This window comes from Dasypus novemcinctus, chromosome 4 (assembly GCF_030445035.2).
Source record: "Dasypus novemcinctus isolate mDasNov1 chromosome 4, mDasNov1.1.hap2, whole genome shotgun sequence".
NCBI lineage: Eukaryota > Metazoa > Chordata > Mammalia > Cingulata > Dasypodidae > Dasypus > Dasypus novemcinctus.
Window position 1 is genome coordinate 155361592 of NC_080676.1, and position 24197 is coordinate 155385788.

At 46.7% G+C, this 24197-nt stretch overlaps 1 protein-coding gene across 2 annotated transcripts in view; it reads right to left on the reverse strand.

Annotated features, from left to right (window-relative positions):
• Window positions 1–24197, reverse strand: part of RUNX1 (RUNX family transcription factor 1) — a 243819-nt gene that overhangs the window by 91835 nt on the left and 127787 nt on the right. For both annotated transcript variants that reach the window (XM_058296203.2, XM_058296204.2), the window contains 2 exons: window positions 7340–7378; window positions 1312–1565 (listed from right to left, as the gene is read on the reverse strand). In XM_058296203.2, coding sequence (XP_058152186.1) covers window positions 1312–1565; window positions 7340–7378 — 293 coding nt within the window. The remainder of the gene's footprint in view (window positions 1–1311; window positions 1566–7339; window positions 7379–24197) is intronic.

Consider the following 24197-nt stretch of genomic DNA (forward strand, 5'->3'; position numbering starts at 1 on the left):
GAAAAGGACGCTGTCCTACAGACACAGGCAATAACAAATTTTGTTTGCTTTCTTTTAGAAATCACAATCTAAATCAGGAAAGTGTATAAAACTTAAAAACAAAGAACTCCAACAACGTTTTTTTTTAAAGTGAATATTATTCATGTAATTAGATCAAGACCCAGCCAAAAAATTAACTGCCCCTTAAAGGGCGATTTTACCCGATGAAGAAGAAAAAGCTGATCTTTACACCTCGAACCACTGGCTTCCCTTAGCCCTTTAAATGAAAGGGAAATGATCGCACTGATTGTACCAAAAAGCTGCCCCTTCATAAACCCACCCAAGACAGAAGGACAGACTTCCCCGCCGCAGCCATTAAATTCCTACTGCTTGCTGCCAGGGCCGTGAGAGCGGTTGTTTAAAAACGCCCTGGGTTGTTTATACATTCCCTTTCGCAGGCCAAGGTTTTTAAAGGCAGTTCAAACCTGGGGAAAGAAAGACCAGCGGAGAAAAATGCCCGGAGACCTCCAGAGCAGCTCAGCTGAAGCTGGCCCGCCACATGCCGCCCCCTCCTCACGCAGCAACGCGGCCACCTTCGACCTCCGGGCTTACGGAAGACAGCCTTGTCACCTCTCCCGGCCCCGGCCTTAAGCTAGGTGAGCCGGCGATAACGTTACAAGTGTTCCAGGAAAAGAAACCGGCTTCGCTACCTGCTGCCTCTGGCAGGAGCAGGCTGGCACCTCGCAAAAGCTCTGCAGCAAACTTTTGCAAACTTAACTGCGCCTGCCTGCCGTGGACTTTGGCCATGCCGAGTCCCGTGGGGCGGTAAAAGACTGGGAGTAAAAGCCCTCGGCAGTTTCAGTTTCCCTTGGCAGTTTATTTTCACTGACCCGAAGGTATACCCGTATCTCTAGTTTATTTCCTGATGCTTTCAAGTCGGGAGGCGAAACGGTTTGGGGGTCAGTCCAGAGGTGGGAGAGGAGCAGCGGGCGGGCTGATCCCCGCTGGGTCACAACTTTTCCTACTTTGTTTCAAAGCTAAGGACTCCTGCGGGGGGTGAGCTCCCGATGGCCCCAAGGTTGCATGCCATCTTTGGGGCATCTGGATTTTTTTTCTTCCCCCGGCCCTCCCTGGAAGGCAGCCGGAGCGGGCCGAGGCGGATCGCCCCCATTCCCGCCCGAGAGCATCCCCAGCGCAGGGCCCTGGATCTGGGGCCGCGAGGGGCAGCGCGGGTCCCTTCCTGGAGGCTGCCCCGCCCGCCTGGCCGCTCGCTGCCCGCCCCCGATCGTCCCCGGCCTTCTGCCCTCCCGCCGCCGCCCGGGGACCCCGTACCTTGAAGGCGATAGGCAGGGTCTTGTTGCAGCGCCAGTGCGTGGGCAGCACGGAGCAGAGGAAGTTGGGGCTGTCGGTGCGCACCAGCTCGCCGGGGTGGTCCGCCAGCACCTCCACCATGCTGCGGTCGCCGCTCCTCAGCTTGCCGGCCAGGGCGGCGCCGGCGTCCGGGGCGCCCAGCGGCAGCGCCTCGCTCATCTTGCCCGGGCTCAGCGCGGTGGAAGGCGGCGTGAAGCGGCGGCTCGTGCTGGCATCTACGGGGATACGCATCACAACAAGCCGATTGAGTAAGGACCCTGCAAACAGCTCCTAGCAGAAGGCGACAGGGGCGCGGATCTTCAGCAAGCAGCTCTCGGGAGAGCAACATACAAGTTCAGGGACCTTTACTGCGGCGGGGGTTGGGGGGAGGGGGGAACTAAGTTAATAACAGTCCTGGAGGGGACAAGTCCTAATTATGAGATCAGCTTCAGACCCCGGCCCGGCTCTGGCATTAGAGCCCGATGGTTTAGTGCATTAAAAAAGTGGGTGACCAGAATCCAAAGTCAAGCGCCAAGGGAGTCTCTCTTCGTCGGCGTCTTGCTTTAAACAGTTCTAAGTTCGGTCTTTGACTGTTAGAAAAGTTCCCGGAGGCCACGTTCCCACACACTTCCTAAAATATTTCTACGGAGGCCAAAAGGACCAGCAAATACACAAATTGGAAGTCCCAGTAGTTCATCGCCTGCCAGTTTTTTTTTTTTTCCCGGTGATTTTATTCTAAAGTCCCAACAGAACACAACACAGCAGCGTCTTCCCGACACAGTGCCACTTGGATCATGCAAAACCGGCTTCGGTCCTCAGAAGCAAGAGCCGCGACTTCCAAAGGCCGTGCTACTAATGTATGTGCACGTATATATAAACATATACGTATGCTCTACTTCATAAAATATTTACAATACAATCTGTAGAGAATTTAAACACAACAGAAATCCATTAATGTTCGCTGCAGGTTTTTTTTTTTTTTCAAGTAGCCTTGAAAATCAGCTTCAGTAGTTGGAGCAGGGTTGGGCTAGAAGTACTTGTCATGTTCTCTCGATAAATTCTGGCAAAAAAAAAAAAACTCAGTGCAGAAAATTCAGCTTTTCAAAGATCTCACTCTAATCTTAAAAAAAAAAAAAAGTCCAAGTCGATGACACTCAGGGTACAGCCCTCCACATCTGAGAACCGGGTTTGGGGGATGTTGGTTAAGCTTGTGGCTTCTCCTGCGGTTTGGTGGGCGTTCAGCCACAGCCGAGTCACACGCACGCAGACACGCACTCTTCGGAAGCCGGTCCCTGTCTACATGGCTGAGTGAGTCAGCCCGACTTGGGCAAGAGAGAGGCGATCTTCCTCAAACGTGGCCCCAGCCCAGGCGGGTTAACTGCCCAGACGCGCAGATCCGCACCAGCACCGCGTAATAACCGCAGCAGGTGGAGCTGGCCTTGTGCGGAGGGTCCGCGGCGCAGATCCGGGTGGCACACGCACGCACACACTCTCACGCAGCCCGCCACGCACCCGCGACTTCACGTCTCGCCTGGAAGCGCAGCGCACTTTCTTCCGCAGTTGTCAAAAGGAAACAACCGGGAAAAGTTCACAGCCAGGAAAGAAGTTCAAACATCCAGCCAAGACTCTAGTTCATTCAAAAGTAAGAAGCAGAAGAAGAAGAAGAAGAAAAAAACCGAAGCTCCAACGCAGGCCAAAGAGAAGCAGCAGAGGTCGACTTAGTTCTGGTGTCCCCAGGAGCCCCGGGAAGAGGTGCCTGGCGGCGCAGGCCTGGCAGCGTGGTGCCCTGGCTGGGTCCGGCCGCGGGGCGCCCGTCCCGCCCGAGCCCGCTGGCTCTATGAATGAGAGTGCCTGGAAATGAACGTGCTTTTACTGTAAGCCCGGCCCGAGGAATTCCATTCCCTCAGCTCGTTTGCATAGGGGCGGCCGCCGGCCAATCACAGGCCTTTCCGGTATCAGCCTGGGCGCGGCTCGCGGCCGCCGGCTCCTGGAATTGGCCCGCGCGCCCCCGCCGCGCGCTACTGTACGCAGCCCCGGGCCCGGAGGCCGCCCCGCACCTCGCGCCCCCGGCGCCTCCCGCACCCTGCACAAGCACACTCACACGCTCGCCGCAGGCCCCGCCCCGCTGCGGGCCCGGCCGCCCGCGTCGCGGCTGCAGTGCGCGAGGGTGCCAGAGGCGGCCGCGGCCACCAAAGAGGAGAAGGAGGAGGCCCGCGCGCCGCGCCCGCAGCGGCCCGGGACCAGAGAGCAGCCGGAGCGCGGCGCGCGCTGCGGCCGCGGAGCTCGCGGGACCCGGGCCGCCAGGCCTGAGAGCGCTGTCCCTGGCCTGCGCGGCGGTCCACGGCGGGGACCCTCCGTGGTCTGGGTGGGATCCGGCCGCGAGTGGGGCTGCGGGGCCGGGGAACCGGGCGCGCACACGGCCCCGTTCGCAGCTGCGGGGAGCGGCGCTGCTTCACTGACTGAGGCCATTCGGTCCTCGGGCTCCACGACAAGCCTTTGCGTTTTTAGTTTTCCTCCTGGGTTTGTTTTCTTTACTTGGTTTCCGCAGCGCGCCTCACCCTGGCTGGGTGTGCGTGGCGGCGAGCAAAGGAGTCCCCTTGTAAGAAAGGACGGAGAAGAGCGGGCGGCCGCGGGCAAGTGGCTGGCATCCGCTCGGCTCGCTCCTTTCCCCGGAGCGTCGGTTCGCTCCGTGCCCGGGAGCTGCCCGCACCGGGCCGGGGCCAGCCCAGGTCGTCTGGAATCCGCACTCCCACCTCGGCTCCCCGGAAACGGCCACCCGCGCACATCCCTCCCAGGCTTGGGGCGCGGGCGGGAACTTTCCCCTGCGCCGGTCCCCGCGGCGCCACGGGCATTTGCACGGAGCTTAGGCCGCCCCGCCCCCGGCCACTTATCCACACCCCCACCCCCGCGCGGGACTCCTCCCCGCCACCACGCTGGGCTCCTGATACCCCACCACGGGCCCTTCGCCCTTCCCGCAGAGCCCCTCAGCTCCCCACCGCGGGACACTTACTCCCCCCTCCCACGCCCCGTGGGCACTCGGCTGGGAGCGCAGGGGGCTGTCCCCGCGCGGGACTCTCCTTGGGCTCCTCCGCGGGGGCCTGGCCGAGGAGGGGCGGTGGCGGGCGGCGCGGAGGCCTTTCCCGGGCGCCCGGGCCCCTTCCCCGGCTGCGGGTCCCGCGGGCGCCGGGAAGGCCGGGCGGCCTGCGTCCGGCGGCCTGAAGCGGCGCGGGCCCCGCGGGGGAGGCGCTGCGGGCCGCGGGCCGGGTGGACGCCAGGGGGCAGCAGCCGCCCTCCCTCGCCGTCCCGGCGCCCGGGAACGCCCCCGACGGCGCGGGGCTCGGCGCCGCCCGCCTCGCGGCCTTCGCGTCGCTATCGGCAGAACCTGGGTTTGGGGAGCCCGGACGGGACACGGCCGCCGGAGCCAGCTCGGGCGGCCACGACCCGCCTCCGCGGCCTCAGCGCTGCAGCTGCGGAGCGGGCGGTGCGGCCGGCCGGGACGGGAAGTAGGGGGACTCTTCCCGAAGCCCGTTTGCCCGGGACACCGCGATCGACGTCCCCCAGGGCTGTGGTTTGCAAAGAAGCAACCTCGGTTCCGTCCCGCGTCCCGCTCGCCAGCCTGATGGGACGCGGGCGCTCCCTCCTCTCCCAATAACTTGGGACGTTCTCAGCACCCACCTGCATTCTGTTAGTTTTAAGGGGCCTGGGGTTCCGGGCGGAACATTTTGGTCTATGTGATTTGGACGAAGCACCATTTCAGGTTTAAAGACCCCCAACGTCTGCTCTCTGTCCCCTTGGCCGGCTGATTCCAATGAGTTATCTCCCAATACTGCGTTCCTGCCAAACCGCCACAGCTGCCACCCTCCGCGCGGGGCTGCTTCCTCTTCGCGCCGGGCTCGGGCGCGGTCCGCCCCGGGGGCGAGTGCAGCCTTCTGGGCTCAAGTGCATTTCTCCCCAGAGCAGACCGGGGTTTTCTGGGGGCCACCGCCGACTGCATTCCCAGGGACCCCCGAGCTGCGGAGGGCCCGGGACTGTGGCGGGGGCAAAGGTGGACAGACTTGGAATCAAACCCCGCCGCAGCATCCCCTCGGAAAGCAGGTCGGAGCTGGCTCGCCCGGGGCCCCGGCCGTCTGCCTAAAGCCCCAAACCCTGCGAGGGGCTGCGGGGCGGACCCTGTGCTGCCATCTCCCCGGCGGCGGGGGTCAAGGACCTCCTTTGAGGAAAGTCGGTGGCAGCGGTAGATGCGCCCAGTGTAGCCTTTTCAAGGGCGGCGCCGCCGGGCGCTGCGTAGCTGGAGAGTTCGGACCCGACAAGTACGATAAAAGCAACGAAAGCTTCTTTATTATTTATTCTTGGTCGCGCCGCCGGGCATTTGGGTTTCCCGGGATCTGCACGCGTTATAACCGCACAGCGCGGTGCACATTTGAAAACCAGAAGGAAACAAAAAGTCCACTGCCCCTCCTTTTGGAAGAATTAAAATGAATGGAGAGCAGGCAGCGTGGGGCTCAACTAAGGGGTGCCAAGCACCCTTTAGTGTGAACGGCTTCCAACGGAGCCCCTGTACGAAACGAGGAATTTCTTTGCACCAAGAGCGCTCATTTTCAAGCGGTAATATAGCATTGTCCTTCCTTTGCCTCCCCAAGAGAGAAAGGAAAGGAAACATTACCACATTTATCCCTCCCAGTGTTCCCCTGGAATTGTGCTGAAATTTGCCTTTATCATAATAAAAAAATAAAAGAATTTTGACAAGGAAGCGATTTGCTGGGCGGATGCTACATGGCAGATACCTCCACGTTGGCTGAAGGGGAAGAATTTCGAAAAAGCTCATGACAGGAATAAAATGTAAATTTCCACAGTGAATTTAAAAAGTGGTATTTGGTCGACTGGAAGAATAATAATTTCACTGGAAAATAGAAGTTAATTGGCTTTTTGCTTCTTTAGGTAAATATTTAACTATAAAACTTTAGGGAAATATATAGGCGATTTCAGAAAATGTCTGAATATTTTACATTTCAAATTTCAAAACCCTCTCAAAATTAAATTCTTCAAAATCTTCTAAAAAATAAAACGTGTTAAGGTAATATTACAATCTCAACTCTTCTCTTCAGTTAATATTAACCTCCGTTTGTGAGAAATACGAAGAATAATATTTATTTTAAAAATTAGGTCTATTTCAGATGATCACTTAAAATTCTAAAAAAGCAGGGAATATATTTTGCTGGTGACACTGAACCAAAATTGCTGCTTTTAGTATTAAAGTCAGAGAGAAGAATAATTTCGATGAATAACATGTTAATATACATACAAATGTTAATTTGTACAAATTTTAATTTGTACCTATAAAGCATCTGCTATACAGTGTCCAGTTTTGAACAATGGAATTTAATTAAATTTTTTTTCTCTGAAGTGGCTTTGAGATTATTTTACTTTTGAAATCTAATTACTGTGGGGGCTAGATTCCTTATTCTTCCTCAAAGAGATATCTTTTCTCTATCCTAATGTTTCCAGAGATGTGGAGGTTGATGTGTGATTATTTCATTCCAGCCTCATAGAGCAACTGTGTATGTCACAAGTAACAAACTGAGGACATTTTTAATTAATCTTTTTAAAATTTAGGGATGCTTAGTGAACATTTTACCCTCATAAAGATTTTGTATTAACACTGCTATAACAAAAGGTAATAAACTGAGTAATAATAGATGGAAGCCAAGCTCTCTCTTTTTTTTTTTAAATTTAGAGAGTCTATAGAGTAATTTAATAACAGCAGAATGTACCTGTGCTGTAGAACTGAAGGTATTATTTAAGGTTTCATTGGAATGTTTTATATGGTGTTCCATTTACAGTAGGGAGAACTACTTTTCAGTATTTTTGAATCAGCAAAAAAAAGAAAAAGAAAAAGCCTTAATTATTTGGATAATTTATACCTTAAGTTATAGCTAGAGACCCACACATATAAAATCATATACATACATGTGCATATTTTACATATAATGTAATTTGGACTTTAACATACCATGAACGTCTCTCGAAGAATTCATTCCATGTATGCATTCTGGAAGAACAGAAATTGGGAAAATAAAAATAATAGTATGAACACATCAACAGCCAACACTAAATTTACTGAAAATTGATGGATTTTCATTCTAATTGCCATAGATGGAAATTTAAAAACAAATTACCCCTTCTCATTATTTGCTAGCTTATTGCTTCTCAGAATTTTTAACACTGATTTTCATAGCACACTGTCCAGTTTCATCACAAAAAATAAAACAATAAATCATCAAAACAAAAAATGAACTGTTACATGTGCTGTCAAACAATGTGCACCATTGCTGGCTTATACTGAATCTTTATCTTTCATAAAAGCACTGCTTTTAAACTCTGTATATTATGAAATTGTGATTTCTTTAATGAATATCTTAAAATCCAGTTGGAAGGTATAGGAATTAATTAAAATTCAAGGTGAAATTAAAGCCAAACCCTAACTTAATGAAAACAATTTAAAAAAATCTGTAACGCAGCAGAGGCTAAAAGCAAGAAATAAAAATATGATTATTCTTTAAAGTGATGACAAGTAACAGTTTGGAATAAATCTTCTAAAAGAAGTAAACTGATAGTTAAACATTATGATCATTTACTTCTTTACCAATGATAGGGCATTTTAGGAATATTCTCCTCTCACTTTCCCTTCTTTTCCTTTGCTAGGAGGACAGCAATTCCACTACCCTCCTTAGGTATTTACAGTGACACCTCTCATACCTGAGATAACAGGTGAGATAAGTTATTATTGGAAATAATAGTTGGGACATTTAATATATTCTATTGTTTGTATAGCTCTAAGTAAATTCATTACGCAAGATATGGAGTGTTTTTCTCTGTCTTAAATATCTCTGTACAGTGTTGTGAATTTGAAATTGCCCTTTCAGCTTTAAATGTTAATAATGGTTGCCACAGAATGAGCAATGCCTTTTGCAAAGGCTTAAGATTTGAGCATTTCAAATACTGCAGACCTAAAGCTTTCGATGCTACTTCACGTTATTATTACATTATGTCTTTTTAAAGTCTAAAAAAAATTTAAAAAGAGGCAATTATTTCAGATTTCCAGACACTATTGAAATAGGCAGGAGAACAAGGTTTGCAGCTCCTTAGTTTTATGCATTTACTGAAGCAAAATGAGCAACTAAAACAATAAGGGGTTCTGAGGGACTGCCCTATGATGGAAGATTAAAGGAATCAAATGTATAAAGTCACGAAGGAGCATCCTAAAAAGAACACGATTGTGCATTACAAGGACATAAAATGACACCATAAAGACTATTAAAAAAAAAACACAAAAACCAGGGCAGGGAAAGAATTGTTTGCATTAGTTGTGAATGATACAGTAAAAAATAGATGCATCTTGAAGTTAGGTAAATTTAGTTTTAATGAGAAAAAAGTCTGGACCAGTGAAATTGACCAGACAACAGAACTTGTACTAAAGAGACCCCACAGAACCAGCCACCCCGGAAATTATATGGTGAGAACCCTGGAACCCTTCCATGTCTGAGCCTAAGAACTAGGAGGAGCAGCGCAGAAAGCAAGGGCTTCATCTACACACCCAATAGTTCAACCATTTTGAGGGCAAAGCCAGAATTTGTCTTTAACCTAAAAACAAGGCAAAAGGGAGTGGATTTTGAAAGGTCTGCGTACTAGCCGTTGAAAGCTCTCTTCGTTTTTTCCGTGTCAGTAGCCTTGTGAGAGCCCAGCCCACACGATTCAGCGGGGAAGGGGGTGGGAGGGCTTTCTGTGAGGTAGCAGATGTGGAGATGCCAAGTGATTTGTAGAAAGAACTGTTAAGGGTGCTAGAACCGGAACCGTAGAGAGGAGGGAACTTGTGTGTTCATCGCCAACCTGAGAGCTGGCACCAACTAGCTGGTTTTCCAGCTCCACCTCCAGCCCCCATTCTCTGAATTCTTACAATATGCCAGGCAAACGTAAGTACATTACGTTTAATTCTTACAACAACACCATCATCATCCCCATTTTACAGATAAGGACGCTTGCCCACGGAGAGTTTAGAACACTTGCCCAAGATCACACAGAGCCTGAATTTGACTCCAGTGAGTGTGAATCTCCATGCTTGCCCTCTTTCTGTACATATACATGCATCTGAAATATGCACGCACATCCCATAAATGCACATATGTGCACATGCCTATGTATGCATACGTGTATGCATATATGTATACCCTCGTGCATATCCACATGTCCATATATCCACATATACACACATGCATATATGCACACTGCCTATCCACATCTGTGCACACACATGCATGCCACATATGTGGTGAACTATGTTTCCTCTTGACCACAACTATGCATTTTTATAGATACTCTTTGTAGAGCTCCGAAAAATTAGCTCTGGTCTTGTCTTTCTAGTCACAATCTCTATTAGAAAATATTCCTAAAATTCTTCACCTGGCCCATTCTCACATCCTGAAGTCATTTCCGGTCGTCCAGAGAGATTGAGGTCAAGGTCCATTTGGCTGAGAAGCTTTTAAATTAATAATAAACATAAAATGGCTTTCTAGTCTTTTCCTGCCTTCACTCACTCAAAATGGCATCAGTTAGAACTTCTCAGACATGAAGTACTGAATTTTTCTCCCTTCAACCTCCCTCTAGTACTTTCTATGTACCAGGTAGGGTGCCAGGCTCGGCAGCAATAAAGGACAGATAGAGGAGACAAAGGAGTGTTATGGCTGCTCCTAGATGCTCGTCCAGGGTCTGGGGAGTGGGACGCCCCGGAACAGAGGTGATATTTAATTTACCTTGTGGAGGTGGGGAGATTTTTACCAGGTGGTTGGAGGGTTGGATGAGTGGGTTAGGCTGCTGAGGCAGAAGGATCAGCGAGAGAGCAGGTGCGATTTTGTGAAAAGACAAGCCCATGGATTCCGGTATAGCTGGAGGGAAGCTTTGAGGTCTGGTTGGTGGTGACAGATCACAGGGGACTTGCAGCTGCAAGACAGGGGCCTAGGTGGGGTCGTCGGCAAGAAGTGTGGACATGAGGACAGAGGTTTTATCAAAGCCTTGAAAACAGGAATAGCGTGATGGGTGCGTCTTTTAGAAAAAACGTGTCCGTGGAGGATAGGCGACTACCTACTGGTGTGGCCAGGCCCCTAAGCAGCCCTTTGTAAACTGAACGTGTCCCTGAATACCCCAGGGCTCTCATTCCCTGCAGATTCTGTTTCAGTAGGTCAGGGTTCCCGGGATGCCACAACTGCTGGCCCAAGGACCACCCTCGGTGTCGGGTCTTTAGTTCAGTGCACAGTCTTGGGCAAACGTCATGCCCAGCACACACGAGCTGCCGTGTTTGAAAGGTTCTCAGAAACAGTCCTGCAAAACGTTGACCGGGAGCCTCGTTCCTTCTGGTTGGACTTTTTAAACTATGATAAAAGAAGTTATCTTTAATCAAGTGCTTCTACCATCAGGCTTCATGCTAATGCATTACATACATGATCCTATTAACACCCTAGCAACAGGCTGTAATCACTGCCTTCACTGACAGCTGAGCAACCTGAGATTGTAATTGGCCCAATGTGAACCCATGCAGTTTGCCTCCCAAGTGCCTAGTCTTAACAAGCAGGCTAAACCAGATGGCTCATACCATCACAATATCAGCAGGCCAGTGTCTTTACCTCATCTTGACAAGTGGCCTTTGACCAACATGGGCATTATTCATTATTCTAGAGCAGCATTGTCCAACAGAAATATAATGTGAGCCACATATATAATTCTAAAGTAAGGAAAAACAGGTGAAATTGATTTTAATAATATATTTTATTTAGCTTAATAGGTCTAAAGCCTTAGCATTTCAACCGGTAATCAGTTTAAAACTTACTAATAAGATAGTTTACTTTTTTGTACTAATCTTTGAGACACTGTGTATTTTACACTTCCAGCACATCTCAAGCTGGTCAAGCCGGCTCAATAATTGCTTGTAGTTAGTGGCCACCATGGTGGACAGTACAAGTCTAGAGTGACCGCTCCAAACACAGTTTACCCCAAATAGAAATTTAGCTACTATTGTTAGTACTTCAATGAGTCTTGTTTTTAACCTGCTATTAGTGAAGGCCATGACATAATGCAGCTTTCTCGACCACTCATTTACATTCATATTTTTCTCTCTGAGCTGTCCTGAAGCAAAGTTCAGAATTTTTATTATGGCATTGCTTGTTTGACTCAGAAGTGGAAGAATATACGCTCACAAAAAGAACAACTGAGCTGCAAAGCCTTGCTAACTGCTGTCAACGCCACTAATGCACTTTCACAGCCACGCATGAGCTACAAGTTAATCTCATACGTTGTTCATTTCCACTTAACAATTACCAGCCACTGAGGGCTCAGCCTATATGATTGTGCTTTGGTTTCTTTGAGCTCTGAAACAACATTATAAAACACGTAAAAATAATATAAAGCATTATAAAAGCATCGCTTGCCCCTTTCTTTTCTAGCAAAACTAGTTAAATATAAAATCCGTTTTCTACAATGTGGATCAGAATAAGACATAGGGATATTCCGTTTTGAGTAGGCTGTGATTTTAACATAGATTTGCAAAGTGATTAAACAATACCCCAAAATAGGAATGACTATAAGCAGATTTATTTTGAAATATAATGCATAGATTTTTCAGAAGCCTCTCAATAACTTGCAGTTACAATATAGTAATAGTTCAATTTGGGAAGGCAACTCATAGTCAAAATTATGGTGTAGGCCCTTCTCTTTTTCTTCCCGTCCTCAGAAGAAATAATCTTTGAAGGTCAGAGCATCGCTGTTGGGCAGACACACCTAGTGTTACGAGTTGAATTGTGTCCCCCATAAAAGACATGCTCGCGTTCTCACCCCATGCCCTGTGAATGTTGACCTTCTTTGGAAACAGGGTCTTAAAGCCGTGACTAGTTAAGATGAGGCTGATGCGTTAAGGTGGGCCCTGATCCATTACGGCTGGTGTCCTCGAAGAAGGGGACACCTGGACCCAGGGACAGACAGATGGTGGAAGAAGGTCCTGTGAAGAGGGAGGAGGCAGAAATTGGGGTGATGCACCTACAAGCCAAGGAACACCAAGGATGGCCGGCAAACCCCAGAAGATGGAGAGACAAGGAAGGATTCTCCTCTATAGGGAGTCTGGACCTGCCAACACCTTGATTTTGGACTTCTATTGTAGACAGTACATTTCTGTTGGTGTAAGCCACCTAATTAGTGGAGCTTTGTTCTGGCAGCGTAGGACACTGAGATACTGGCTTCTACCCTCTAGCCCTCTGGCTGAGTGCGGAGGGTGGGTGTGTGGATCCTAGTAGGTGAGTGGACCCTTCTCATGTTCTCTCTGGCTCCGCCAGTCATATACAGCAGGCGTGCTCTAAGTGGTAGGCGGAGGTGCTGCTCTCTGCAGAGGAAGCCGGTCTCCTCTGCCAGTGACATCCCTCAGCTAAGCGTTATTGGAAATGACCCTTGCATCAAGTAACATCTCAAAATCCACCACTGTTGGGGAAAAGGGATGCGAGTTTAGAGCTTTTCCCATGGCTTCTGGCCCCCTAATTAGGGAAAGTTCTACCAACAAGATTTTCTGGTGGTTGGTAGTGACTGAGTCTATAAAACCACTATTACTTTTAGAGTCTGTTTGCTTGTAGGCATTTTAGTTACTATATTCAAACTCATTTCCACCACAATGAATTAGAGATGCAATACAGTTTCTCCAAGTTGAATGGCAAAAGGAGGAATGGATGCATGGGTGAGGATACAGAAGCCTTGTGCCTCACTTCCCATGTATCATTCCACAGTGAACTGTCCTCTCTAAAAAGCAGTTTATTTGGAGTCTCTGAGCTTAAAATTTATCTTTACCCCTTCCCTGGAGGGATTATGAAATGGGATGGTATCATCTATCCTCAGGAAACACTGGTATTTACAGAGAACTAGGTGGGTCATTTTAACTGGTTTTTGAGCTGCTAGACATAGAGCTTGACAAGTTGCCCTTGAACTAAGTGGACATTCTTTATTGTAGAAACACAAGTCCTACAGAAATACGGGAGGATGGGGATTCACTGGAAGTTAGTTTGGTAGGACAAGGACCCTGGCTACTCCAACACGAGTCTGACAACCCTTTAGGAGTAGGTGGAGCCCAGCCTGAGCTAGGCCTGGGCTAACCATGGACAAGGATGGGTAACGGACAGGAAGAAGGCTGAAGTAATGAACTAGACAAGCTAGCTACTAAGCTAGTCCCCGCCTTAGTTTCCTCCCTACAACATGAGAAACGGGGAAAGATGGACTTTCCAGGTCCATGGAAATTTACAGAAATACCATTTTGAATTGTGACAGTGGGCCTTGTGCCGAAGTTTTCTTTCTGTGCCAGTTAGGAAGAAGTTTGTTTAGCACAGGACTGGAGTGGACTCGAATTTTGAGTGGGGGAGGGGAGAGGAAGGAAAAGGGGAACATGGAAGCAACTCAAGACAATACATTTTAAGCACCTTATCGTTTTACATATGGTTCCTCTAATTGCGCATAAGGATTATCTATTATTCAAACAGGCCCTAAGCTGTGGTTTAACACACACACACACATACACACAAGCAACTTTGAGATTGTGTGGCTTCTAAAAATAATAGACACACATTGCTATTCTGTTCTATATTTATAAAAAGACTGAAATCAAATATTTTGCACATAGTTACTGAGTAAAGATAGTTATCATTAATCATTAAAATTCAGCTTTGTTACAAAATCTGTTTTCTCTGTGCCAACTCAATTAATGAGATTTTACTATGTAATTTATTAAAGAATAGTAATTAACAAAATGGATGCACAGCAGAGATTAATTTCAATGGAACAAACAGTTTTAAGGGTCTTTATTGTTACAACTCTCAGTACCTCAAATTAACACTTTTTCATTGAAATAAAAATCTTCCTGTCTATGATCCCATACAGATTCTAGGTTGATGGGAAAGTTCCCACAAATCTAACAGAAATCCTTTGGAAGGGAACACGGAAGCCTGAGATAAATTTTGGCTGCTGAACAGGTCATCCGTCTCTGATACTGAGAAGCATACCCAAGAATAAAGAGTTGGAAGTAGAGTCATCTCTGAATAAAGTTATCTATATTTTAAAAATAATAAATTTCCCAATGTCCACTTTACTTTGTGTTTTGTGGACAGTCAAGAAGGTAAACACTTTGATATGAATTCTGTTTTCAATATTCAGAAAACCAAATTTTATGTGAAACAGTAGGCTAAGGATGGCACTACTCTGCTTTCTCATGGGACCATGGAATGATTATACCTCCACAAAAGCTTTACCACTTCATGCTGTCGTAGTGAATAAAAGATAGCTATAAAAAGTCAGCAGAAATAGAAGTAATAATTACTATTATAACGTGTAATTGCATTTGCTAAGATTCATAAAAATGCTGTGATTGACGTTTTGTGACTGGTCATATATTTGCAGATTATGTGAATAATATTATATAATCAATGTTCTGGAAATAAACCCAATTTTTATGGATAATGTACCATGTACTGCAATGGAATAGTACAAGTTTTTGTGGCGACTTCTTTTGAAAACATCATTGCCTATTTCTCAATCAAACCACAGTTATGTAAGATTTCAGCTTTTTGGGATGATTGTTTTAGACATGCTATGAGATATGCTGTTATTTAAATCTATTTTCAAGAAAATGAAGCAAATTTACTATCTTTTGTGAATGGATAAAAGGTGCTAGTTCTATAGGGTTCACCTCTACTTAAAAAGAAGAAATGAACAGGGGAATACTTTTTAATGAAATATAAACAAAACGTTTAAGAAATCCATATTATCTGATAGCTAATTTCCTATTTATGCATACATGTATAATGAAAGCAGTATACAGAGATCATCTAAAAATAATTAAGCACAAATTTGATACCTGAAAACTTTTTACCACACATATTTGCAGAGTATGTAGTTTAAAAAAAAACAGCAAGAGCAAAGTCACAGATGGGTGTCCAAATATAATCACTTCTCTGCAGATGCACTCAGGTTCATTTCTGGTTCAGGGTCTGCCCAATGAGTGCACTGATATCAGCGACTATGACACACTTCCATTTTTCTTGCTTCTCCAGTTACCTGAACAATTCACAAGCACACAGAGATCTCTTATTGAGGGGGAAAATTTCAAAAGCATTATTGGTAAATACAGGATGCTATGATAAGCTTTCAAGATGGGTATGCAGCAATTACACTTCTACAAATGTGACTCTTAAAAACATTTTTTTAAAGCCTTCAATTTTAAGAAATTCTGTAATTGATTGTCATGTTCTCGATTTAGGAGTATCCCACATTTTAGAAAAAAAAAGTTACATTTCAGGTCTATTGCCTTACCACAGAAATCGTATCATGTCTAAAATAGAAAGTGTCTGTTTAGCTAAGAAGTCCCTTTTGCTGATGACACCACATAAGGAGGAAGACTTCTAAAGAGTAAAGAAAAAAAAACTTGAACATATATGCCAATGGTGGCTCCACTTTTTGTCAGCAAACGACACCCAGGACTTGGGAGCTGAGCTGCCAAACTGAAGTGGCTCCTGATTTGGCTTAACCATAGACAAATGGTACCCAGAAGTGGGCAACCTCACTGCAGGAGACTGGTCAGTACCCTTCTGTGGTCACATTCTGCCCTGGAGAGCATCATTTAACACTGGCACATTCAACAACGACATGAAGTGATGTGCAAGGTGTAGGTTTGGTTTTTTTTAAAATTCACTAACCAAGCTCACAAGACAATTCATTTCTTGTCTTTTTGCCTCAGGTATATAGAACCTGGCAATTTTCATTTTGTTACTGAAATGATTTCCTCCTACTCTTCCTAATTAGAGTGGAACTAGATTAAGATTTTCAGGGTAACTTCTTGGTTATTAGGAATGAGAAGGAGATTAAGTCACACGTAATCATTATGTTCACTTTTGCATTTGATACAGTTTTTTTGCTCATGATAACTGTAGGTTTGATTAATTATACTCTTCCTGAAAGGTGTTCTTTAGTGGAGGATATTCTCAGTGAAGACTTGATGCTGCCTTGAGGTAAAATAGAAGAAGAAAAACTTCTTTAATCAGAATAATGTTCTATTACCTGCCATCTTTATATTTTAAAATGTTCTAGAATGTTTAATAAATTCTTATGGGTAAAATCTGGAAATCCAGATATAAAGTAAGATGCTAAACTGAAGCCACAATAGTATTGAATGGATGTGGAATTTTTTGTTGTTCTTGTCCCTAACCTCAAAACATCTGGATTAAAAAAAAATGAAGGTAAATATCTAGAAAATTTTGAATTACTGAAACTTATCAAGAAGCTTCGCCCCTACCCCCAGAACCTAAAAATAAAAAGTTCTAAAGGCAAGTATCCTCTCTTTGGAGACCTTTAAGATTTTAGAATGTTAAAGTCCAAAATAAATTGAACAAGAAGCTTCTCTCCACAGGAGGTGTATTTGTTTTGCCAGGTGAACAAAGCGAAGAGGGAACTTCTTATCTGCACTGGGGACTCACATGTCACACACATACACACACACACACACAAAGTGGAATTCCCTTCTGAGACAAATTTTTGGATCTTTAAAAGGAAATATGGTTCTTTTCTATTTTTTTAAATAGAATTTTTATATAGGAGTGTGTGTGCTATGAGCTTAGTAGGGCAAGGAAATAATTTATCCTATCAGGCACAGCCTGGATAACAAAAGCAGCAGCTCATGAAGACATTGGATTTGGGCTTTGCTGGATTTTGACAGGTTTGGGGAGACAAGAGACAAGAGATTGGGGTGGTTTGACCTCTAGGGATTTGAGGGCTCGGAGCCGATGAGAACAGAGAAAGCTATGGGATTGAGTCATCAAAACTGAAAGATGGAAAGAGCGTGAGTGCACAACCTTATTTATGATGATAGAGTAATGATGACTGGGCAAAGTTGAGCAGACAAATTGTAATCGACTCTAACACGCGTTGAGCTCCTTCTGTGTTCCAGGCACTGTGGCAAGGGCTTTACATGAACGATCTCATTTGGTACACTTGATAATCCTATTAAGTTAGGAGCTATTATCCCCTTTGGCTCAAAGAGGTTAAACAAGTTGTGCAAAGCCACACCATGTAACAGTGAAAGTAAGAATCTGACCCAGCAGACAATCTCTGAATTATGAATATTTTTAAAAAAGCATCCTGTTCCTTATATTTCTCATTCAAGGAGTTTCATAGACAAAGATTTTCCAAAAGGACTGCTTTTGCTTTTGATGGCAGTTTCACCAATAGAAAGGGGGTTTTGCAAATTGGAACGCTCTAGAAGCGTGATACCAGGAAATGGGCTGCTTTGGAAATACTGAACCCAGATGGATGGATAAATATTTCACTGGCTTTTTCCAGAATGGTACTTAAGGAGCAATTTGGGTTTGAGCCCATGGCCTTATGGTTTAAATATAAACTGCATGAAAGCCCTTTATTTAGAGAGCCATATGCCATTTTAAGGGAGCAGCCTCAGTTCTTCCTTGGACTTGAGTGAGAGGACAATGCAGATAGGTGTCTCGGTACTGTCATTAGTATCCATTATTTATTAGGAAGTGATGGTGTAGTCAAAGCCTGGAGGCTCTTGTGCCGCCTTCAGTGAAGGGCTTGCCAGCAAAGACAACGTTTCCCACCGTGGGAATGCAGAGAGGGGCCTCATGGCTTCCATAGGCAAAAGCAGGACACCACCACGTGGTACCCAGACCACAGGTTGGGACGCATTAATTCGTTGTCAATTAACAGTAACAGCAACAATAATAGTAAGAGAAAAGCAAGTAAGAGAAACCAAGCAGAGTAAAGGAAAACTAGAGTGCTTCACATTGCTTATAATAAGGACAAGCATTGCTTCAAACTCTTTTTTTTGATTGATGTATCTGTCTCTTGGGTTGTGGCACACAATTTACTCCCAACTTTTCCTTGCTATTCAAAGAAATTTGAAAGCTTTTGGCCTAACATGTCTTTTTTTCCCCTTTTTTTCTCAGTCCTCATTTTGTTATGTGAACTAGGGTATGACTCTCTGCTGGTCTTCAAACTGAGCTGTGCCTCAGTTTCCTCACTCACCAAGTCGATAGCCATGCCTCTTTCGGAGAGGCATTGGGAAATGAAATCATATCTGCTGAAGCATTTTGAAAAGCCAAATCCACTCGTCAAAGGTAAACAGATTATTATCAACCTAGAGTGAAACTCTTTTGAGGGCTGCCCTTCTGTGGAATGGCATCAGAGAATTTTCTTTGAGAGGTAAAAGGAATTGTACAATCACTTCATAGGATCGCTTTATAGAGAGACAAGGGAAGCTCGAGAAATGAGTGTTTCTGCAAGGCTCCGCAACAGTGGCCAATCTGGGGCCAGAACACAGACCCCCTGGCTCCTAGATTAAGCGCCTCCAACAGCTGCTTTGTAACTTCTTACAAAGAGGAGGATCTTGTGAAATTTTACTTAGAGAAAATTTATGACTCGTGAAAAGCTAAATTGATTTCTTCTCTTTCAAAGTGGTTTCCTGATTGCAATCACATAAATTAAACTCCAGCCCCAAAGAAGTCACCGGGACTGAGTGACACATCTCCAAAAACAGATACCGAGAATCCTTTGAAAGTCTCTAGATATCATGCAACGAGAGGCAAAGAGTAAATATTACTAATCTCCTGCCTGAAGAGTCAGCCTGGAAGGTAGTCTAAAACTTTATTGGAGAGGAAGAAGGCAGAATGTTTCTTTATTGGTGTAAACTGAAAGTATGGGGAGGAGGGGAGGCCAAAAATTGTCCCTCAAAATGTCCTATTTTTCTCTCCAGGGGAAAAAAAAGTGGAGTAACCATAGACGTGGGTGATCCCGCAGGGTCGTTGCTCAATTTTCTGTTGTAACACATCTTAACTGTCACCGAGGGCTGGGATGGCAAATATTGCATCAACTCCTCTGCAAGGTGTTTCCTGGGCTTTGCAGACGGGGCGGCTGGGGGGGAGGTGCAATCTCCACTTTTGTGAAGGCCAGATAAAACCTTCTGCTCGCAGCCACTATCTTTTAGTGCTGAGGGTGTAGATAACACACTTTCACACCACGTGCTGAGTCCCTTGCTTTCCCAATTTGTAGGGCTGTATTGCTAAAGTCTTTTCTGTTTTATCAGACACATTTTTATCATCCTTCTCCAAATGCCCTTTGTCAAAGCCAGCTTTGAAGTTCTTTTGCATACACATCTAGTATGTCCATTGATTCAGGATATGTAAAAAGCTTATCTTATAACTCTAAAGAAAGAGGAACAGAGAGATCTCTCTTCATGCTAGGCTATATCTTCTTGGGGATGGTTTGCCTGTGCATGCACATGTGTATGCTGGAAAGGGGGTGTTTATTCCCATTCTTTATCTTAAGGGTATTGTGCAAACAAACACTCCACACTAAATTGAAAGTGATCTCTGTGTGCTTTTCGTTTGGGGACAAATTAAGGCTGAATTCTGAGACAGTGCAAAAACACGAAGGGCAGGTTGGTCTTGGGTTGTGCAGCTGGCCCCACTGCGGATGAGGCTGGCATGGGGATCCGACCCCAGGACCACCTGTGAGACAGCACACCGGCTGGATATGTGTTCTCTCTCCCTGGTGCAGTTTGGGGCCAGCCGAGGGCCTCTCTCTTGCTTTGCTCTTATATGAGAGGGTGATCTCTGGAACTGGGGACCCATCCTTGCAGGAGGAATCGATGCTTGCTCACATTAGCGCTAGCTCCTTAATGTGGAAAACGCCCGAAATCCATTTGGACCCTAGCAGTTCGATTCATAATTCTGTCCCACCCTTCTTATCTCTTGGCATGGCAGGTGACTCCAGGTCAAAGACAACCCTCACGATGGTGACAGAACCGGACCAGAGAGGAGGGGAGCCCGGGGTAGATGCCGATGGTGGGGCCCCCCTCCCCCTTCTCTGGGCACAGTGGCAAATTCTTCATAGGAATTACGCTCTGTTGCAGAAACAGAGGACATTGAATGCCTACAGAGAGCACAGAGCATTTCTTTAAAAAAAAAAAAAAGCTGATGTTTTCGACGACCTGACGACCTCCAGAGGGAGGTGAGCAGCCCAGCGGAGTCAGGAGGCCTCGCCTTGGCGGAGCTGCCACCACCTTGGCCTCAAGCAGCACCTTGTTCCCGAGGAGAGATGGCCTCATTTCATTGGCAGAAAGTTCAGAGGTGCCCGAACATCCTTTGCAAGATTACAATCTGATCTTTTGGGTTCCAGGTTCTGCTCACCAAATTTCCCCTATTCATATCATCCCTCTCTCTCTCCTTAAAAAATATTACCTGTCCAGGTTGTGAATGGGCTTCCCCAGCAGCATTGCAGGGTATGAGGAAGAGCCGGTGTGGCTGTCCCAACAAAGCAGAGGGTTCAGCTTTAAACAAATTAGGATTTGCATCCACTGCCTCTGAAATCAGCTGGCACAAAGCAGCCCGAATGCTTTCCATATTCCTAGTTGAGCCCTCTGCTCTCCTCGGGTTGCAACCTGGGCACGTCAGAGAGGCCAGCCGCTGCCCTCTGAGCGGGATGCCATCTGCACCCCGGCCAGCACCGTGCACTCCCGGTGGGTTCGTTGGCGGGTCACAGGCCAGTCAGGGCCGCCGATGCGTCTGCTGGTGTCTTAGTTAAATATTGCATAACAGTTCAATACGAGACTGGTGAAGAGGGTGCAGAGAGCTTTTGTGACCTTGGCCCAGGACAGTAGGGGCAATCAGGCTGTGTCCCAGAGGTTGTATGGGACCCTGGGGACAAAGAGTGGGTGCTTAATAAATATTTGCTAAATGAATGTTGGTGAAATCCGCATCAAGAATACGCCTTATGGGGACAATGTCGGGGGTAGGGGTGGCGTTAGCAGTACGGCATCTGGGTCCTCTCCTCCGGGGACTCAGGACCAGGCACCTGGCAGGAGGGATCTTATTCTTCATTACATATGTGAGGTATGGAGAGATGGAGGCATTTGCCAAGGGCACGGAGGTGACAGTCACATTTGGACCAGTAGGGCCAGAGGCATTGGTTACAGAGCCCGTGCTCAGATGGAGGGGTGGTCTGCAGGCTGCTCAGGATGGAGTCCACGGTGCAGAGCAAAGGAGAGTGTCCCCTCCAGCCCATTCCCGCCCTGCTGCTGCCTCCCAATACTGTGGGCAGCCCCTGGCTGCCCTCCCTGCTCCTGTCCATGCCCCACTGCATCCCAGCAGTCAAGGAGACCAATGGGAATCCCATCATGCTTTCCCTCTGCCCAAACTGCCTGGGGCTTCTCAGCAGAATTCTCGGGCCTCAGTCAACTGGCCCAGCCGATCCTCTGACCTTACATGGAAACACGCTCCTGCAGCTCACGCTGCCGTGCTCACACCGGCCTCAGATATGCCCGGCTCTTCCTACCCCAGGACCCTTGCACATGTTTTCCATTTACATGGACCACTGGGCCCTCCCTTCCACCCAGTTTTCCCCATCACTGCTCAAATGTCATCTACTGAAGTGCTGGCTAAAGTAACCCCACTCCCTGCCCCATCGCTTGTACCATATCAGCCACGCTGATTTCCTTTCTTCATTGTTTTTGTCTTATTTAATTTCTGTAGTTACATATTTATTGTCTGCCTCCATCCTCTCAGTGAAGGGTGGAGTGGGTAGAGTGACAGAGAGACTTTGTCCTGTTTGCTAATGTCGAATTCCTAGCATCAAGAAAAGTGCTTGGCACTGAATAGATAAAATGTATTTTTTATGAATGAGTGAATGAACAAATGACAATGTGCCACAGCTTCCATCACCCCTCCAGCCTGTTGGTACGCCAAGGCAGCCCAGCAGTCCTGAGCTTAGAATGAGGGGCATGGATCGAGAATTATAGGGATAACTGTGCTTCCAGGTGTCAACCGCTCTTTTATTACTGGGTCTCAGAAAGTCTAGAAGCCGGGACAACCTCCTCTAGCTCTTCTTTAAAGGCTGTGCTGTTGTAAAAATAGATGAACTATTTTGGGGGTCCTTGAGAGCTCTGAAGGTTTTAAAGATCAACCACCCGTGGAACCACTTTCAACCACCTCTGAGACTTAGCCCGTGAAAATGACAACTTGCCGGCACCCCCACCCTAGCCCCTTGTCCTGCTGATGCTTTGGTTATGCAAGTGTGTGATTTTTTTCTCATTCGGATGGGCTTGCACTTCTGGCCAAATCAAAACCAAAGAAAAGCAGCAAGGACCACTCATCTTTTTGCCCTCTAGATCCCATTGCCCCAGCCTACCCCTACCCCTCATTTTACAATGCAGACTGCTATCTCCATTGGTCCCCTGGTCTTTGTGGGTACAGATACTTTGGGGTGGGATGGGGTTTTCTCTGTCTTTTGGTGAATGCAAGGCTGATGCATACCTAAAGCTCCAGCTTCATCTTATAATTGTCTCCAGATGTAGGCAACATATGGATGAGGTATTGACTGACCTAAACTAAACATTCTGAGCCAATTAAGCCAGAAGGTGAGAAGAGACCTCTTGGCCTCTCACCCAGGATGGTTTACGTTCATCTGGTCTACCCTAGGTTAGAGGCGGGCATAGAATTGGCAGGAGGAGGAGGGAGCGATGGGCCTTTCATGGACTGTTTTCTGGGTTGAGTTGGGCAGAGCTCAGGGAAAGAAAGAAACCTGTAGGATGAACGTGGACGTGAGCGCAAGGTCGCCCAACCGCATGTGAACAGAGTTGTGCAGACGGGCATGGGTTTATTGTAGCCGTTGACTAGAGAAAACGAGATACATTTTAGAAAATGGGGGCAGACAGTATCTTCTTTGGGGACCGTGTTTAGCAGCATGAGTGGACTCCAGCTTCTGCCGTGTTGTTGTTTGTTTTTTGCCTTTTCAACCAGACACTGTTTTCAACCACTTTCAGGGTAGAAGGCATATTTTTGTACCACCCTATGACACAGGGCTTTGATTTGGGGTGGGGGAGGGGCGCCTTGACAGAGTAGTCTTTAATAATTCACGTGGCAGCATTGTAGGGATCCTCTTAACTCCTTCTTAAAAGTAATTAATTGATTTTCTGACATATCAGTTAACAATGTATTACCCTGACACAAAGTTGTGTTTTGGCTCTTGATTGGACGGGAGGGCCGTATGGATTAAATTCAGCCCCAGAGTTTAGCTCAGGAGAGTCTAAAAATATTCCTCTACAAAAGGAAAGCCTTTTTACATGGAGTGTTGTCTAAAAATCTAAACCATATGTCCTTTCCGGGGCTGTCAATTTTGGGTAAAATATAGTTGTGAGTGTGTGTAGCTGCTCAGACTCCAAACATTCAAGAGGCATGAAATAATCTACTGTTACTCGAAATGTTCAGCAGGGTGGACTTAAGTCACCCAGGCTCTGCCCAGAGAGCTCTCCCTCCGTCAGTGTCTAACAGAAACGCTCCATCGAAAGACGGTTTGCTCAAGACTCTTGGGAGAAGGCAAGGGTCCTCATCCCCTGACCTTGCAGGTAGCTCGTTTTGAGGCCAGCACTGCAAGATCCATTCACTGATGCCCCGTGAGGGAAGCATGATACCCAGGGAGATTCCTGTCAACACTGCAGACTTTATTAATTGGGACACTAAGCCACAGACGAGTTAAGTGGCTCACCCGAGGTCATGCAGTGAGTCAGTGGAGCCCTGGAAACAAAGACTTCCTGCCATCCTGACCTCTGCAGGGAATCGTGTGATGAACTTCTGTGATAAGGATGGCATAATAGTAAGTGCACTGTACCTGCCCAGAAGACCATGTGCCAGGGTGAACCCACAATAGAAGTCTCTTTAGAGTAAAATGGAAAGGAACCAGTGTTACTTCCCACTCTTGATGCTTCCAACCACATGGAGGGGTCTCCCTGGAGGTAA